At 44.6% G+C, this 18307-nt stretch overlaps 1 protein-coding gene across 1 annotated transcript; it reads right to left on the minus strand.

Moving 5' to 3' along the window:
- Window positions 1-7716: 7716 nt before the first annotated feature.
- LOC148330406 (uncharacterized) lies at window positions 7717-12456 on the minus strand. Its single transcript, XM_088305316.1, has 4 exons — window positions 12371-12456; window positions 12085-12329; window positions 10757-11925; window positions 7717-7761 (listed from the first exon to the last, which is right to left on the minus strand). The coding sequence occupies exons 1-4, from the start codon at window positions 12454-12456 to the stop codon at window positions 7717-7719; spliced, it is 1545 nt and encodes a 514-aa protein (XP_088161442.1).
- Window positions 12457-18307: the final 5851 nt, after the last annotated feature.

An 18307-nucleotide genomic window follows, 5' to 3' on the forward strand; every position in this document is an offset into this window, starting at 1 on the left:
CGAGGTAATCACAGCTCAAAAATTAATTAATCATAATAAATAGCAAATCGAACTCTCTCCAAAATATGCCATATTTTACACATACATATTTACAACAAACACATACTTTACGTTGAGGTGGTTATTTAAATGTGAATAGCTGCAGTGGAACTGGAATTCCTCGCCATGAGTGCAATACACTACCTTGTGTATTTTTTGTTCCATCAGCATTCTTTTTTCATTTGAATAACCCCAACCTGCTTTTCTTTCATGTTTACATTTACACATGCATGTGTCCGTTAGGGTTGAATGATTTTAGGAGAAAATAGTATTGCGATTTTCTGACAGATATTTCGATTTTGATTTTTTTTTTGCTATTTTTTTCATAATGTACAGTGACGTTTATAAACATGACAGAAAATGCTATTATACCATTAAAGACCATGAAAGCTGTTATTCTAAAAAAAAAAAAAAAACCGCATGGACGGGAAAGACGTTTTGCTTGGGAGGCAGTCCTTTTTCAAGTTGTGAAAGATGGTTCAAGTAAGGCAAGACCTACTGTACTACTTGCCGTCAAGTCGACTTTTGAATTTCTAATTCTGTTTATGAACATGCAGTTTTTTTTTTTTACACCCAAAATTGTTTTACATTTTGTACTAATGTACATTTTCTTTGTACATAAATGAAAACAGATGTCAAAAAACAAAGTCCTTTAGCAGAGCTAAATTGATCAAAAGTATAATTTTGCGATCTATTACTGAAAAGTATAATTTTGCAATCTATTACTGTGTAGATCTCAAAACTCAGTACTCTTTGGAGTAAAATAGTGCAAATAACGAGGAGATTATAAACATTTCATACTTGTTTGATATCAAACTTCTTCATCATGATGACGTCAGCCGGTTACGTGTTCCGGTCTAAGAGCGCCTGCTAAATTGCTAATGTAGCCGTCATCTTATTTTATGTTGATGTTGATGATATTTATTGTAATACAAAATGTCTGTTTATAGCTGTTGGCTCTCCGCCCGAAAGCAGTTCTAGTCAAACCGGTTAAAAGTCGACTGTACACCAAAGCACTTATTATGAGTCTTTACCGACTTTGCGTTTCGGTTTTGCAATTAGCACGCTTAGCGCCTCCTCGGTGAAAACACTACTTGTTAGTGTGATCGTTTATTTGTCACGTTGGAGATGTTCCGCATCACGTAGCTCGTCGCTGTTGCTGTGTGCGGACTTGCATATAGTATAAATAAATTCCGTGCTGTTTTTTATTTTATTTTATTTTTTTAACTAGTTCGGCGCTGGTTAGTGTGACCTGTTTACCGTAATTGTTTGGGGTCATACAGATGAAGTTTAATCAAATCTTTACAATGCGGCGGAAAATGATGTATTCCAGCTCTTTCCAGTAACAGTGGTCTTACAGGGCAAAATAAATACATTTATTACTCCATACTTACTGTTTAATATGAGCAGAGATGGGCATTTTACCCCATTTTGCCGGTCCATCCTCCGACCTTTTCCGTCCATACATCATCATCGTCCGGGGAAAAAAAGTGACTGTGACATCATCTCTGACTTTCTGGCTGTGAAGTGTGCTCGTTGTGTGTTTTCATTTAGTTTCTTCTTTAAACGATAAAAAGGGAGTGACCAATACTTATTGACAGCTAGTCATTGCCATCTTCAGCCCGTTGGGCCAGTGACATCGCTCACGCAGCGTGTCAACTGGGCAGTGGGTGGACCCAGCTCACTAGAATGTTGAGTTTTTAAGGTCGTTGTATTTCGTTTTTACCAAAGCAATCATTGGAATCTTATTGGTATTTGCACTACTCCCTAATATATTGTAGGGTAAGTCTTTTTCGTGTCCAATGCATCTTAAATCTCATTAGCTGGCCTAGTTCCTATTCACATCCACTTATCTGCTGGGGGTATCTTGTAACGCAATTACTTTAAAATGAGAACAAAAGACTTCCACGTAGACTCAAGAGCTGTCCCAGACAATTCACATGCAAAGGGATAAGGTATGTACTAAGTGTTAACAATTAGTTAAGAAAACAAAATTATAAAGCACCTTTTTCCTACACCCCATACATTCTGAGTCATGCAGACAGTCTGAAGTAATTACACACACAATACAGGCTGGGCGTGTTGTTCTGTGGTGTATTTCATGTGTTGGCCCACTAGAGGGCAGACTATGCGAGTACATTGTGACTGGGGAAAGGAACGCACAAGAAAAAGAAAATGTCAATACAGTTAATAAGAGCGACTCCTGATAAAGTAAAAGGGAACAATTATTTTTCTTTTTAAAAGAACCCAACACAACACGTCCATGGGTACTTGACGTGATAAGGGACTATTTCAGGGAGAGATAAAAACCCACTTCCGTTCTTGCTTAGTCTGTCCTTTTCAAATAAACTTCTCGCCCTCTATCAGGAAATTGGGCATCTGTCTGGGACAGCCGTACGGACCGTTCCGTCCCTGGGATGGAATGCCCACCTCTAAATATGAGCAACTCAGGAGGAGACAATACTCTGATACTCGGACAAACTGGCAGCAGTACTTTTTTTATGCGAAACACTTATTACCATCTCTTTGTTCTTTTCTTCATCCTCTTTGGGATTTTCCTCTTTTTTTGGACGCAACGATCTTTAAAATTGCTTAATTTAGATGCGCTAATGTATTTTCAGCAACCCTGCAAGGATGGCATTTGCCAATGCTTATCATTTCTGCACAATGACTTTTTACTTATGAGAGTTGCCAGCGCTGCTCTCCACACCACTAGCCGGGGAGTGGAGGGGAAAACAGAGCAATCATCGCGAACAGGTCGCAAATTAACGAATGGCGAGAATCATTGTGGGTGATTGCCCTTGACATGAACCACTGTGCAACAATTTAAATATATATTTTTCCCACTCCGGCATGTGCCTCAGTAAAAAGGGTCTGGTGATGCCCATGTCTGGAGAGGCTGAAGAAGATCCAAGCTCATCGTGGGCTCTGACAATTTTGGGGTTTGAACCCTGTGGAGCACTCCTCTTCGCTCACTCTCCCTTCCCTTCCAGCTCATGCATTTGTGGTCCAAGGTTATTTTGTTAAACGAAAACAAACGAAATAAATTAATTTGATACACCAGCCATTGGGGTTGATTTTCAAAAGCATTTATTTCAATATTTAATGGCACGGCCATTTCCCGGAAGAAGAGAAGGTCGAAAAGTCAACTGAGAGTTGTCCTCCTAATGTTTTTCGCTCAGGATCGACATCTTCAAGCTGCAGCCAGTGAAGAAAATAATAACGTTGCTCCTCTGAGACAAGTCTGTGTGTGACATTGGCTTGAAAGGCTCACCTGCTCTTGTCAATTAACTCGAAACGCAACGCTAAGTTGTTTACTTGCTTTTCTTTTCTTGCTTCATACACGAAAAAAATGCAACACATGTAAAACTATTTAAAACTAAACTAAAACTAAGTGTTTTTGATAGAACTAAAACTCATAAACCCGTCCTGAAAACTAATTAATACTTACTCAAAGCATAACTCAAAACGAAATAAAAACTAACCATTATTGAAATTCCAAAACTATAATAACCCTGTTGTTATCAACACACATATTTAACCGCCGCCCTAATCGCACTGTGGGAGTCTCCAAGAAGTAAAATCACAGTCATTTGTCATTTCATCGTTTTCTTTGAATAAACCGCCCTCTTAAAAAAAATGTTGCGCTCTGCCTCTCATTATCTGGTTAGAACTCAACTAAACTATGAGAAGCATTGTTACGTAGCACATCTTAGCTGCACTGCGTCACAGCTGAATGAAGACACAAAGCTGACGTACACCAGGCTTAGAAGAGTTTCCAATTCTGCAGTATCGTTTGTATTTCTTTTTGACTTTTGCTTTGTAAATTCAATTAGTTCAAATTTGTTTTTACAGTTAGAAAAGAATTGTACTTCTTCCTTCTCCTTTGAACATGCAAACCGAGTTGAGCTATAACATCTACTGATGATTATCTTTCCTCCATTTTTTGTTTTTTATCTTATGTTTATTTGTTCAATAAATCAATCAATCAAGTTTGTTAGCATTCATTAGTTATGTTCGGGAAATGTGGTTATGTCAGTGCTTTAAATGGCAAAAAAGTACCAGTACTCCACTTATTCGAATTGTTGCCAGGTAAATTAAGAGGTGGGTAACAACAGATCATTAAGTTTCGTTGTAAATAAATATATAATGGATAATAAATAGAGGCTTCACGGTGGCCACACTAGAGAGATGCAGGTTTCGATTCCGGGCTCCGGCCTTCCTGTGTGGAGTTTGCATGTGTTCCCCGTGCATGCGTGGGTTTTCTCGGTGTGCTTTAGTTTCCTCCCACATTCCAAAGATAGGTATGGTAGGTTGATTGGATTCTCTAACTTGTCCCTGCGTGGTTGTTTGTCTGTGTGTGCCCTGTGATTGGCTGGCAGCCAGTCCAGAGTGCAGGGTGCATCCCGCCTGCTGCCTATAGACAGCGAACCTTGTGAAGATAAGCGGCCCAGATAATGGATGGATAGATAGTAAATTCGCAACAAAAGCGTAAGCCTTTAAGGCAAAAATGACGCTCTAAATCATTTGGAAATGCAAGTAAACTTAAGCATGTCAAATAAAGTACGATATTATGATGCCCTATTTGATGTGATTTATTTCAGTTCATTATTATTTCAGTAACAGGACTGTCTGTCCTCATCTGAGGTTGGAGCACCTGGAGAATTTCAGGTGGCGTGACCACAAAAGTGTAATGCTGATCATGTCGGGCAGCGGTGCTCCTCGTCATAACGGTGGGTGTTTAAACGGTGGTTGGTCTGGTCCTTGGTGGTTCAGTGATGTTCTTGTAATGGGTCTTTCAGTGGCTGGTGTTCTGGTCGTTGTTTTCATGGTGGCTGGTGCTCTTGTGGTCAGCGTTCTTTGTGAAGTACTCTAGTGGTGTTTTAGTGTTGGGTGTATATTGTGGTTTGTTCACGAGTTGGAAGAGGAGTCAGATGTGACATTTGACTGTTTACAAGACTATTCAACGTGTCATTCTGCACAGACTTAGTGTAGAACTTCAAGTGGCCTCATTAGTAGTTTTGAACTGTTACTTTTCCGGATTATAAATCACACTTTTTTCATAGGTTGGCTTGTAGGTTAATTTAAGATAGCTAGGTTAGCTCGACAATTCAGCTCACCAATCGCTGGTCAAATTCTTTGTGTCAGTTCTGCATTTAATTGAAAAGCCAATAAAGTGGGAGATTAGACACCATGGCGACTGTAATCTTGTAATTATCTCATTAAAACAGCAATCGTTATTCAAGCACAGACATCGATACACAGTCCATTTCTGGCATAGGGTACTTACATAAAGTATTTTTCTGGGTCTGAGTGCGTCCGCCATATTTGATGTGGCAGAGCCACCTTCACTTAACTTCAAAAAGTGACCACCTACAAAGTGAATGCCTTTCCTTCACTCATTTACTCACACTAATTAGATTTGGGTAACAGATTTGCACCAGAAACGCATCATTTTTATGCTTGCTCCAACATATTGTTTATTATAGTTCAATATTTATCACCACATGAGCAGTGTGCCACTCATACATTTTAGCCTGAAAAAATGTTTTATTTATATATCATGTGCCATTTTATGAGTTAAATTGTTTTACATTTAATTTTGAGAGGTGTAAAAGTTTATTGAATTTTTAGAGATAATGCACTCTTTGTCATCTGATCAGTGGAAAAAAATAATATTACTCCAACATTTGACAACTTCTGGCTTGAACCAAGTAACAACTAGACTTGCTTGAAATTTGATGGCCGCTAAACTTGCCTTGCTCGATTTGTATTTTTCTTGGGACTTGTTTGACACTTGAAGGTTACGACTTGAGATTTATTTCTGACTTAATCCCACCTCTGCAAAATAGGTTCTCGCATCAGTGATTTCTCCAGCTGGTGTAACTATGGTTCAGACTCTCCCCTCTGTAGAACCTTTGACAGCATAATTCTGCATTCTACAGACAAACCATTGCATATTTCCATCTGCATCACTGTGTGGGGCGGGAGCTGCACTCACTACAACAGAAAAACCCTGCAGCAAGTAGTGAACACAGCTGGAAAAATAATTTGTACACAATTCCGATGCCTGAAAGACACACACATAACCCGCCTCATCTGAAAAGCGACCACAATCGTAGGTGATATAAGCCATCCCCACACACAATAGGTTCAGTGTCCTGCCTTCTGGGAAAAGGTACAGGAAAACCGAGTCCCGCACCACCAGACTCACCAACAGCTTTTTCATTATGAAGTCTCTCCCCACTCCACCCTCAGCTCCAACAACCAGGCTGGCTCAATCTTGTGCATGTGCCATTCTCAGTAGTATGACCAGCACACGGAACAAGAGTGGAAATGGGAAAACAAAATCACATTAGGATTTGGCAACAACATAGATAATATTTAGATGCGTAACACATTAAGAAAATTGTGCCGACCTGCGCCACACATTTGTGGTGTGCCTGAACCCTTTGGAAGTATAAAATAACCAGGGAACCAGGTAAGCCGAGTAATTCTCTACAGAGTAAAAGGAGTTTTTTTTTTTTTTTTTTTCGTTTTTTTGCGGGTGCTGGAGAATGACTCGTGGGACGGAGGCCCGATCCCTCCGATAGCTTATTGCGGCTGCTGGATGGTTAAGTGCTGGTGGGGGTGGTGACTGGGATGATCGGCTTGACTGGTGCGCTTGCTGGCCCGCCCAAGGAAGGAAATGTGGAGTAGCATTTTCAGGCCATTAATTAAAAACATTAAGTCCAAGTTCCGTTGCAATGTGACTGATGTTCATTGAAATGCGCTTGCGGCTCGCTATCACCAGGACCTGTCCGGACTCCATCCCTGGCTGTTTCCATTCATCAAAGTCATCAAAGTAAAGTAAGGACAGAAATTGTAAATGACTTGTATTGCATGTAAAATGACGTTTTCATGCCTAAATTTTTACCCAATTGTATCAAAGCTAAATAATTCTTTCAGGAAATACTTCTATCACACATGCCGATAACCAATCTATGAGACTATAATAAACAATATGTTGGAGTAAACATAAAATGTAGATGAAGATTAGCCGGAATTTCTGCGAGAAGTCATTCTTTTCTAAAACGGTAGCCAAAGGACGCAAGGTTAACTTTAGTCTAAATGAACTTGTGTCAGAAAGGTATTTTAATACTTCACATATGTTGTATTGTTCCTGGCAGAAATTGTATCGAAAAGCCATGAAGGCAAGGAAGACCACCCGAAAGACAACATGGGGCCAAACACCCAGCAAGGTCAAGGAGAGCAAGAAGTCCTTCAGAGTAATTTCAAGGCAAGAACGAATGACAGATCAAAAAGGAAATCAAATCCAGTAGCCTGGGGTGCAGTAGCCGACCTAAGAATATTTACAGCTGAGATGGAGAACGTGCTTTTCAACACATGAAAGAAATGGCAAACCAGTTTGGTGGCCTTCCTCCACTTAATTGCAGGTGGCATTTGAATATTTGTTGACGCACTCATTCATTTTCTGAACCGCTAATGCGCGACATAAGAAAAACAATCCTCAGCCATGACAACTGAACGGAGAAACAAATGTGCCGGTATGACGTCCCAGAGATCACATGATTCTGTGGGTAAACTAAGGCCAACCCGATCTTGCCACAAAGCGACACGATATCTGATAATAATGAGTTGTCGACTTTTTCAGGACAGGATTGGGTTCCTAGCGTCCTAGTACGCTGCCATCTCGCTGTCCGAATTTCTGAAGAAAAATCCCTGTGAATGGCGACAACATTCAATGAAATTATGGTTGAGGAGTTCTTGGACAATTTGGCTAGAAGAGTGCTCCAACCTTAATATAAATTGAACTTTTTGGTTGTTGAAAATATTGCAATTTCACTGACCCAAAAAAAAAAAAAAAACACCTTTGATCACTAACTCCTTCAAATTGCCAAGAATATCTGAATGAAGGTAATTTTGTTGGTTATAATTGTGATGTTTTTGTTTGTTTTAAAGCCCTTGAAAATGTAATCTCTATTCTCTATGTTTCTCACGTATTGCGGGATGACAATAAAAGCCTTTCTTCATTTTGAAATCTTGGCTGTTGAGTTCCCCAATGTATGGCTCGTGTGTCTGTGTACCTATTTATGACTCTCGTAGGTGTGTACCTGGGGCTCATCACATGAAAAGACTAGAATGGAATTACAATCTATAGAATGCAGTTTAACGGCAACCACTCCTACGTGCACACACAGGCACACACACCCTTACACATGTCCGTGCACATCTACAAAGGCCTCAATTGCTGTGTGTGGCTATGTGGCCCCAGTCCTGTACCACAGAATGTTTAATTTTTACACGGACACTAAGACACTGTACTAATTTAAATCCACAGTGCTGTCAGTGCAGTTGGGTAAGTCTAAGCAAAAGCAAACAAATACTACAAACACTTATGCATGACTAGATACTGTGGATAGATAAAGCTAATGGTTTTGGAAATCCCACGATTTTTGGGTGGCTCCCCCGTGGCCCTGAACCTCACAGGAATATGTCTGCCCCTGAGCAGATCTCCACATTCAGAGCCAAAACAAGGTGACACTCTTTAAAGCTCGAGGGCCCTGAATATGATCGCATGTTGACAAATTAGCAAAGATCAGATTAAGTCACACAAGCAAATTCCAAGCAAGTTACTTAATCTATGTTCTTACTGTTGGTCAATTCAATTTACTGGTCAGATTGGGTCTTTGATATTGTAACTGGGAAGACCATTGTCTGAGGAAATTTTGCATTTTGTTTTCCGCCATATTAGAAAATACTTAATACTTTTTTTCCAGCTAAAAGGAATAACACTCAGCAGCACCCCAACAAGAGATGACAAAGCCGTCTCTCTGATATTTATGTTTGGTTATTCTATTCAATCAGCTTCAAATACAGAGAACAGAATAGGCAATACAGAGTTTTTCAAGAAAACAAGCCAATGGAAAGATGTAGAATGAAGCTAAAGCTTATCAAGCCGATGCCTTTGTTCCACGACAAAGCATTTTTCAGCAAAGAAAATGATCGCCCACAAGGAGACAACTCAAACAAAATTTACCCCAAAGGTAATCTTAGGCCACAATAAGGCAAAATATAATTTATCATCTTTCACAGTAGAATTGGTAGTGAATATGTCTTTTGTTTTTGTTTTTTTAATTAGAGGGTGTGCTTCTCCATAGACGGATGGGTTTACCTGATTGACGGGTGAATCCTAAACTCATGATAAGCTATTCCTAGTTTGCGCTCATATGACAATACTAACTCTTTGGTTTGATATTTTACTTGTCAATCAAACGCAGAAAAGGTGGGTCATAAAAGATGGATTTCCAACTAGAATTAAAGTTCGCAAGTAACCCAATGGAAGTCTAAGGCCTGGCGCACACGTAAGGATTTTTCAAATCTTAAAAGACAGTTTACAAAGAAAACAAAATCAGACATTTAACAGTTTTGCTTGTACTTTGTATAGTGAGCTCCGATAATCTAAACACAGACCACCACACACATTAAGATCATCTATCACCACTAATCTCTAAACTAGACCTTAGAGATATATATCTTGTATATTTCATTTACTGCAGCTTCCCTGTTCACCAGTTAGGGTGTTTCTTTGATTGGCTACTGTCCATTCACGTAACAGTTCATGGGTTCATGACTGCCAATTCAACATCATAATGACGTCCAAATCATCACAATTGACATCATGCCGACTGGTTATTGCGATTGTTGGACCCAAAGCTTTTTTGGACCTATCGGGGCAAATCCTCTCCTACCTTAGGCAGAAAAATCATCTTGTTGGACAATTTAAGACAGAAGCGGGTCTGCTGTTTGACACACTTGGTTAGGAAGTGGCAAAATCAGTACAGAACCAGCCCAATTGTCAATATGCTTACCAGGCTTGACACTCCCTAACAATTCTCTGCCATGCATTCTGGAAGTAAGTATGAATGAGCTCTCCTTTTCAAAAGGTTAGCAAGCTTTGATGTAGCGACAGCTGCAGTAATGTCACTGTGGTGTGGATGCAGAGGCAGACAGGAATCAATCAGTCCAGTGTTTTTTATTGTGGTGTGTCACAAAAGGAACAACAGTGCCAGAATGCTACAAAAAATGCAGATGTGTGAAACAGATCAGCTGAACGTCACCCAATTTTCACGTGACGTGTTTGCAAACGCATATAATCCTTTGAGATGCGCTGCGTGGCTTCACGGTCTTGTGTGGGGTCGCTTATCACTAATTTATCACTTCTTTAGTCGGATTTTCATTTTACACACAATTGCAAAACACTCTTTGTAGTGTCTCACAGAAGAAGTTGAAGCACAATTCATGTGCTTCCCTGTTACTTTTATTTGTACTGGCTTTCATGACAACAGATAAGTACATTTAGCTGGCGTTTCTTAATATATGATGAGGTGAATATATGAAATATACATTATGTCACAAGAATAAATAGATGTCTTCACTAAATTCACAAGTCTTTGATTTAAAACACACTTTACAATATCAGTGTGAGCACAGTGGTGGCGAGCATGGTAGTGAGTGAGAGCATCTGGACGTTAGCTCCATTTCCCTGCGAAGCTGTGGCCAATGATATGTTTGCTGTTCGTACTGCGACATTTGCGGCCGAGGCTGTCGCAGATGCCAGAGCTTGCATCGTGTCCGTCTCTGTTTTGAGGCGTTGGCCCGCCATGGTTGTCGTCACAGCCAACTCTGCCACCTGTCTGGTAAAGTCAGTGCCCACCTGCCCTGTAGACGCCACATTCAGGATCGCCTGCTGGTCCACTCGCTCCCCCAAGCATTCCTGCAAGGCACCTGTCAGCATGTCTTGCACCCTTGAAGTCAATGCTCTCAAGTCGTCGTCGACTTCTATAGCCACTTGGCGGGCATCCATTATTGTTTGCGTTGTTGCTTCAGCGGAGGCGACGTTTTGGGCAGCTCCTGTTGCTCTTGACGCTATTCCTGCTGCCTCCAACGACAGGCCGGCCAACTGCATTTCCACAGCCAAGCCATTTTGTGATGCTGTGATGGCTGCATCGGCTGCGTTATTGGCTTCGATTGACGCTGCAATTCCGGCATTCACTGTTGAGTTCAGGGTGATGTCCCTGTTACTCAGTGAGGTGGCGGCTCTCGCAGCTTCCTCTGCAGCAATTAATGCGGCTCTGGCTGCTAATTCTGCCCCCGGCCCGGCTCCAGCTGCCGCTGCTGAGCTTGTTGCAGTTACAGCTGCAGCTGAGGCTGTCAAGCAGACCACTAATGAGTCTTGTGCCAAGCTGAATGCCGTTCTTTCCGGAAGGTCTCGCATAATTTCTATCGCTACCTGCGTTGTTGTGCTTGCCGATCTCACCAAGAGTCTTGCGCCCTCAAAATTGTTAGTGGTTCCTGCAACAACTCCGGCAGCTTCTGCCAATAATGCAACCTGTTCTGCATTCCGAATTGCTGCACGCATTTCTGGTGTCAGCATAGATGGCATCGGACTTGCAAACAGTTCTGCAGCATTTCTGGATGCCGTCACAAATTGTGCCGCAATGTCGGAAAATTCATCTGGTCCTGCTGTCACCGCTTGTCTGGCCACCGCTGCTGCGTCGAGCGACACCTGTGCTGCTTCCACATCAACCCTTCCTGACAACGATGCTGCTTCTGCTGCTTCAGACACTGCTTTTGCCACGTCTGCTGCCCTTGCTGCAGCATCTCTAGCCTCCCCTGGCTCTGCTTCTCCATTTACAACTGATATAGCTGCACGATTTGCTGCCTCTGCGCTGTCATAGGCGGTATTGATGAGATCGTCTAGATCTGCTCCAGTAACTGCCCCGGTAACCGTCGCTGCTGAAGCTGCAAGGGACGCCGCTGCTGCCGCCAGGGAGGCTTGTCTTGAAGCTTGGACAACTGCTGTTGGTACTCCCGCAGCTTCTGCTGTTGCAGCTGCGCTTTGTGCTGCATTTTGTATTTGTAGGATAGCTAATTCCCCAGCTAACTCTGCTTCTGTATCTCCTTCAATCGGTGCAGCAGCTTGTTCTGCTGTGTCGAGTGCAGCTTGAGCCTGAGCTGCTGTTTGTTCTGCCAAAACAGTTGAGCTTTCAGCCGCCTTTATAGCTTGTATTATGCTGGCCTCTACATCTGCTGGTAGGTCCTCCATATTGAGTAAAGCTTGTAGTTCTTGTGCCGCTATCTTAGCCTCTTGGTTTGCATTTCTTGCATCTTCTATGACAGATTCTACGTTTTCTGCAGAAGCACAACAAGACGTAGTGATGATATCCACTGCTAAGGCAGTTGTAGTTGCGGCTGATCTCGCTACGGATGCTGCATTTTGTGCTGCTCTAGAGAGTTGTCGAGCAAAAAGGGCCAAGTCCCCGCTCACAGCCTCCGCAGCTTCTTGTGCTCTGGTTGCAGCAATTTCAGAAGCATTTGCTGCATTGTTTGCTGCTGCTGCTGCTGCAGCTGCATTGATTGTACCAAGTGAAAATAAAGATGCAGCAGTGGCTGCTTCATCTGCAGCAGATGAAGCATTTTCTACACCTGCTTCTGTTTGAGAAGATCCTCCTGATACTGCAGCTGTTGCTGATGCAGCTAAGCTTGCCAATGATGCTGCTGCTGAAGCAGCAGTTGTGGATGCTGCCACGGCTGTCTCTGCTGATCTTCGGATTGCAACTTCTGCTATTGTTTCAATCACTGTGACTTCATCTGCGGTGCCGGTGCTGACAGTGGTAGCTATGTCATTGGTGGTAAGGCCGCTACTACCGCTTGCAAGAGTGCTGTCACTGGAAAGTGTGCTGTCGCTTAAAAGAGGGCTGTTACTGCTCAGCGTGCTATTGCTAGAAAGGGTGCTATCACTTGAGAAGGTGCTGTCACTGGAAAGTGTGCTATCACTCAAAAGAGTGCTATCACTTGAGAGGGTGCTGTCACTGCTCAGTGTGCTATCACTCGAAAGGGTGCTATCACTTGAGAGAGTGCTGTCACTGCTCAATGTGCTATCACTGGAAAGGGTGCTATCGCTGGAGACGGTGCTGTCACTGCTCAGCGTGCTATCGCTGGAAAGAGTGCTGTCACTGCTCAGTGTGCTATCACTGGAAAGTGTGCTATCACTTGAGTGGGGGCTGTCACTGATCAATGTGCTATCGCTGGAGAGTGTGCTATCGCTGGAAAGGGTGCTATCACTGCTCAGTGTGCTATCACTGGAAAGTGTGCTATCACTCGAAAGAGTGCTATCACTTGAGAGGGTGCTGTCACTGCTCAGTGTGCTATCGCTCGAAAGGGTGCTATCACTTGAGAGAGTGCTGTCACTGCTCAGTGTGCTATCACTGGAAAGGCTGCTATCACTTGAGAGGGTGCTGTCACTGCTCAGTGTGCTATCACTTGAGAGGGTGCTGTCACTGCTCAGCGTGCTATCGCTGGAAAATGTGCTATCACCCGAAAGAGTGCTATCACTTGATATCGTGCTGTCACTGCTCAGCGTGCTATCGCTGGAAAGGGTGCTATCACTTGAGACGGTGCTGTCACTGCTCAGCGTGCTATCACTGGAAAGTGTGCTATCACTCAAAAGAGTGCTATCACTTGAGACGGTGCTGTCACTGCTCAGCGTGCTATCACTGGAAAGTGTGCTATCGCTCAAAAGAGTGCTATCACTTGAGAGGGTGCTGTCACTGCTCAGTGTGCTATCACTCGAAAGGGTGCTTTCACTTGAGAGCGTGCTGTCACTGCTCAGTGTGCTATCGCTGGAAATAGTGCTATCACTGCTCAGTGTGCTATCGCTGGAAAGGGTGCTGTCACTTGAGAGGGTGCTGTCACTGCTCAGTGTGCTATCACTGGAAACTGTGCTATCACTCAAAAGAGTGCTGTCACTTGAGATCGTGCTGTCACTGCTCAGCGTGCTATCGATGGAAAGAGTGCTGTCACTCGAAAGAGTGCTATCACTTGAGAGAGTGCTGTCACTGCTCAGTGTGCTATCACTGGATAGTGTGCTATCACTCGAAAGAGTGCTATCACTTGAGAGGGTGCTATCACTGCTCAGTGTGCTATCGCTGGAAAGTGTGCTATCACTCGAAACAGTGCTATCACTTGAGAGGGTGCTGTCACTGCTCAGTGTGCTATCGCTGGAAAGAGTGCTATCACTGCTCAGTGTGCTATCGCTGGAAAGCGTGCTATCACTGGAGAGTGTGCTATCACTGGAAAGAGTGCTATCACTCGAAAGAGTGCTATCACTTGAGAGAGTGCTGTCACTGCTCAGTGTGCTATCGCTGGAAAGGGTGCTATCACTTGAGAGAGTGCTGTCACTGCTCAATGTGCTATCACTGGAAAGGGTGCTATCGCTGGAGACGGTGCTGTCACTGCTCAGCGTGCTATCGCTGGAAAGTGTGCTATCACTTGAGAGGGGGCTGTCACTGATCAATGTGCTATCGCTGGAAAGTGTGCTATCGCTGGAAAGGGTGCTATCACTGCTCAGTGTGCTATCACTGGAAAGTGTGCTATCACTCGAAAGAGTGCTATCACTTGAGAGGGTGCTGTCACTGCTCAGTGTGCTATCACTCGAAAGGGTGCTATCACTTGAGAGAGTGCTGTCACTGCTCAGTGTGCTATCGCTGGAAAGGGTGCTATCACTTGAGAGAGTGCTGTCACTGCTCAATGTGCTATCACTGGAAAGGGTGCTATCGCTGGAGACGGTGCTGTCACTGCTCAGCGTGCTATCGCTGGAAAGTGTGCTATCACTTGAGAGGGGGCTGTCACTGATCAATGTGCTATCGCTGGAGAGTGTGCTATCGCTGGAAAGGGTGCTATCACTGCTCAGTGTGCTATCACTGGAAAGTGTGCTATCACTCGAAAGAGTGCTATCACTTGAGATTGTGCTGTCACTGCTCAGTGTGCTATCGCTGGAAAGAGTGCTATCGCTTGAGAGAGTGCTTTCACTGCTCGGCGTGCTATCGCTGGAGAGTGTGCTATCGCTGCTTAGTGTGCTATCGCTGGAAAGGGTGCTATCAATGCTCAGTGTGCTATCGCTGGAAAGAGTGCTATCGCTTGAGAGAGTGCTGTCACTGCTCATCGTGCTATCGCTGGAAAGGGTGGGGTCACTTGAGAGGGTGCTGTCACTGCTTAGTGTGCTATCGCTGGAAAGGGTGCTATCGCTGGAGACGGTGCTGTCACTGCTCAGCGTGCTACCGCTGGAAAGAGTGCTATCACTGCTCAGTGTGCTATCACTGGAAAGGCTGCTATCACTTGAGAGGGTGCTGTCACTGCTCAGTGTGCTATCACTTGAGAGGGTGCTGTCACTGCTCAGCGTGCTATCGCTGGAAAATGTGCTATCACCCGAAAGAGTGCTATCACTTGAGATCGTGCTGTCACTGCTCAGCGTGCTATCGCTGGAAAGGGTGCTATCACTTGAGACGGTGCTGTCACTGCTCAGCGTGCTATCACTGGAAAGTGTGCTATCACTCAAAAGAGTGCTATCACTTGAGACGGTGCTGTCACTGCTCAGCGTGCTATCACTGGAAAGTGTGCTATCGCTCAAAAGAGTGCTATCACTTGAGAGGGTGCTGTCACTGCTCAGTGTGCTATCACTCGAAAGGGTGCTTTCACTTGAGAGCGTGCTGTCACTGCTCAGTGTGCTATCGCTGGAAATAGTGCTATCACTGCTCAGTGTGCTATCGCTGGAAAGGGTGCTGTCACTTGAGAGGGTGCTGTCACTGCTCAGTGTGCTATCACTGGAAACTGTGCTATCACTCAAAAGAGTGCTGTCACTTGAGATCGTGCTGTCACTGCTCAGCGTGCTATCGATGGATAGTGTGCTGTCACTCGAAAGAGTGCTATCACTTGAGAGAGTGCTGTCACTGCTCAGTGTGCTATCACTGGATAGTGTGCTATCACTCGAAAGAGTGCTATTACTTGAGAGGGTGCTATCACTGCTCAGTGTGCTATCGCTGGAAAGTGTGCTATCACTCGAAACAGTGCTATCACTTGAGAGGGTGCTGTCACTGCTCAGTGTGCTATCGCTGGAAAGAGTGCTATCACTGCTCAGTGTGCTATCGCTGGAAAGCGTGCTATCACTGGAGAGTGTGCTATCACTGGAAAGAGTGCTATCGCTTGAGAGAGTGCTGACACTGCTCAGTGTGCTATCGCTGGAAAGGGTGCTATCACTTAAGAATGTGCTGTCACTGCTCAGTGTGCTATCGCTGGAAAGAGTGCTATCACTGCTAAGTGTGCTGTCGCTGGATAGAGTGCTATCGCTTGCGAGAGTGCTGTCACTGCTCAGTGTGCTATCGCTGGAAAGAGTGCTATCGCTTGAGAGAGTGCTGTCACTGCTCAGTGTGCTATCGCTGGAAAGAGTGCTATCACTGCTCAGTGTGCTATCGCTGGAAAGAGTGCTATCGCTTGAGAGGGTGCTGTCACTGCTCAGTGTGCTATCGCTGGAAAGGGTGCTATCACTGGAAAGCGTGCTATCACTTGAGAGGGTGCTGTCACTGCTCGGCGTGCTATCGCTGGAAAGAGTGCTATCGCTTGAAAGAGTGCTGTCACTGCTCAGCGTGCTATCGCTGGAAAGTGTGCTATCGCTTAAGAGAGTGCTATCACTTGAGAGGGTGCTGTCACTGCTCAGTGTGCTATCACTGGAGAGTGTGCTATCACTGCTCAGTGTGCTATCGCTGGAAAGAGTGCTATCGCTTGAGAGAGTGCTGTCACTGCTCACTGTGCTATCGCTGGAAAGGGTGCTATCACTTGAGAATGTGCTTTCACTGCTCAGTGTGCTATCGCTGGAAAGCGTGCTATCACTTGAGAGGGTGCTGTCACTGCTCGGCGTGCTATCGCTGGAAAGAGTGCTATCGCTTGAAAGAGTGCTGTCACTGCTCAGCGTGCTATCGCTGGAAAGTGTGCTATCGCTTAAGAGAGTGCTATCACTTGAGAGGGTGCTGTCACTGCTCAGTGTGCTATCACTGGAGAGTGTGCTATCACTGCTCAGTGTGCTATCGCTGGAAAGAGTGCTATCGCTTGAGAGAGTGCTGTCACTGCTCAGTGTGCTATCGCTGGAAAGGGTGCTATCACTTGAGAATGTGCTGTCACTGCTCAGTGTGCTATCGCTGGAAAGTGTGCTATCACTCGAAAGAGTGCTATCACTTGAGAGGGTGCTGTCACTGCTCAGTGTGCTATCACTGGACAGCGTGCTGTCACTGCTCAGCGTGCTATCACTGGATAGTGTGCTATCACTCGAAAGAGTGCTATCACTTGAGACGGTGCTGTCACTGCTCAGCGTGCTATCGCTGGAAAGTGTGCTATCACTCGAAAGAGTGCTATCACTTGAGAGGGTGCTCTCACTGCTCAGTGTGCTATCACTGGAAAGTGTGCTATCACTCGAAAGGGTGCTATCACTTGAGAAGGTGCTGTCACTGCTCAGCGTGCTATCGCTGGAAAGGGTGCTATCACTTGAGAGGGTGCTGTCACTGCTCAGCGTGCTATCGCTGGAAAGTGTGCTATCACTTGAGAGTGTGCTATCACTGCTCAGTGTGCTATCGCTGGAAAGTGTGCTATCACTCGAAAGAGTGCTATCACTTGAGAGGGTGCTATCACTGCTCAGCGTGCTATCACTGGAAAGTGTGCTATCACTTGAGAGTGTGCTATCACTGCTCAGTGTGCTATCGCTGGAAAGTGTGCTATCACTCGAAAGAGTGCTATCACTTGAGAGGGTGCTGTCACTGCTCAGTGTGCTATCGCTGGAAAGAGTGCTATCACTGCTCAGTGTGCTATCGCTGGAAAGAGTGCTATCGCTTGAGAGGGTGCTGTCACTGCTCAGTGTGCTATCGCTGGAAAGGGTGCTATCACTGGAAAGCGTGCTATCACTTGAGAGGGTGCTGTCACTGCTCGGCGTGCTATCGCTGGAAAGAGTGCTATCGCTTGAAAGAGTGCTGTCACTGCTCAGCGTGCTATCGCTGGAAAGTGTGCTATCGCTTAAGAGAGTGCTATCACTTGAGAGGGTGCTGTCACTGCTCAGTGTGCTATCACTGGAGAGTGTGCTATCACTGCTCAGTGTGCTATCGCTGGAAAGAGTGCTATCGCTTGAGAGAGTGCTGTCACTGCTCAGTGTGCTATCGCTGGAAAGGGTGCTATCACTTGAGAATGTGCTGTCACTGCTCAGTGTGCTATCGCTGGAAAGGGTGCTATCACTGGAAAGCGTGCTATCACTTGAGAGGGTGCTGTCACTGCTCGGCGTGCTATCGCTGGAAAGAGTGCTGTCACTGCTCAGCGTGCTATCGCTGGAAAGTGTGCTATCGCTTAAGAGAGTGCTATCACTTGAGAGGGTGCTGTCACTGCTCAGTGT

Source organism: Idiotropiscis lumnitzeri, chromosome 9 (assembly GCF_059441095.1).
Source record: "Idiotropiscis lumnitzeri isolate Australia: NSW breed Sydney's pygmy pipehorse chromosome 9, RoL_Ilum_1.0, whole genome shotgun sequence".
In the NCBI taxonomy this organism is placed as follows: Eukaryota; Metazoa; Chordata; class Actinopteri; order Syngnathiformes; family Syngnathidae; genus Idiotropiscis; species Idiotropiscis lumnitzeri.

Bases quoted from the DNA above. Each gene is read 5' to 3' on its own strand.
- LOC148330406 (XM_088305316.1), bottom strand. From the start codon at position 12,456: ATGCAGCTGCAGCAGCAGCAGCAGCAAACAATGCAGCAAATGCTTCTG. The intron at 11,926-12,084 runs CAACTGTTTTGG...CAGCTGCAACAG, and splicing joins TATAAAGGCGGCTGAAAGCT to CAGAAGCTGCGGGAGTACCA. The intron at 7,762-10,756 runs GTGGGCACTGAC...CGCCATTCACAG, and splicing joins ATGTGGCGTCTACAGGGCAG to GGATTTTTCTTCAGAAATTC.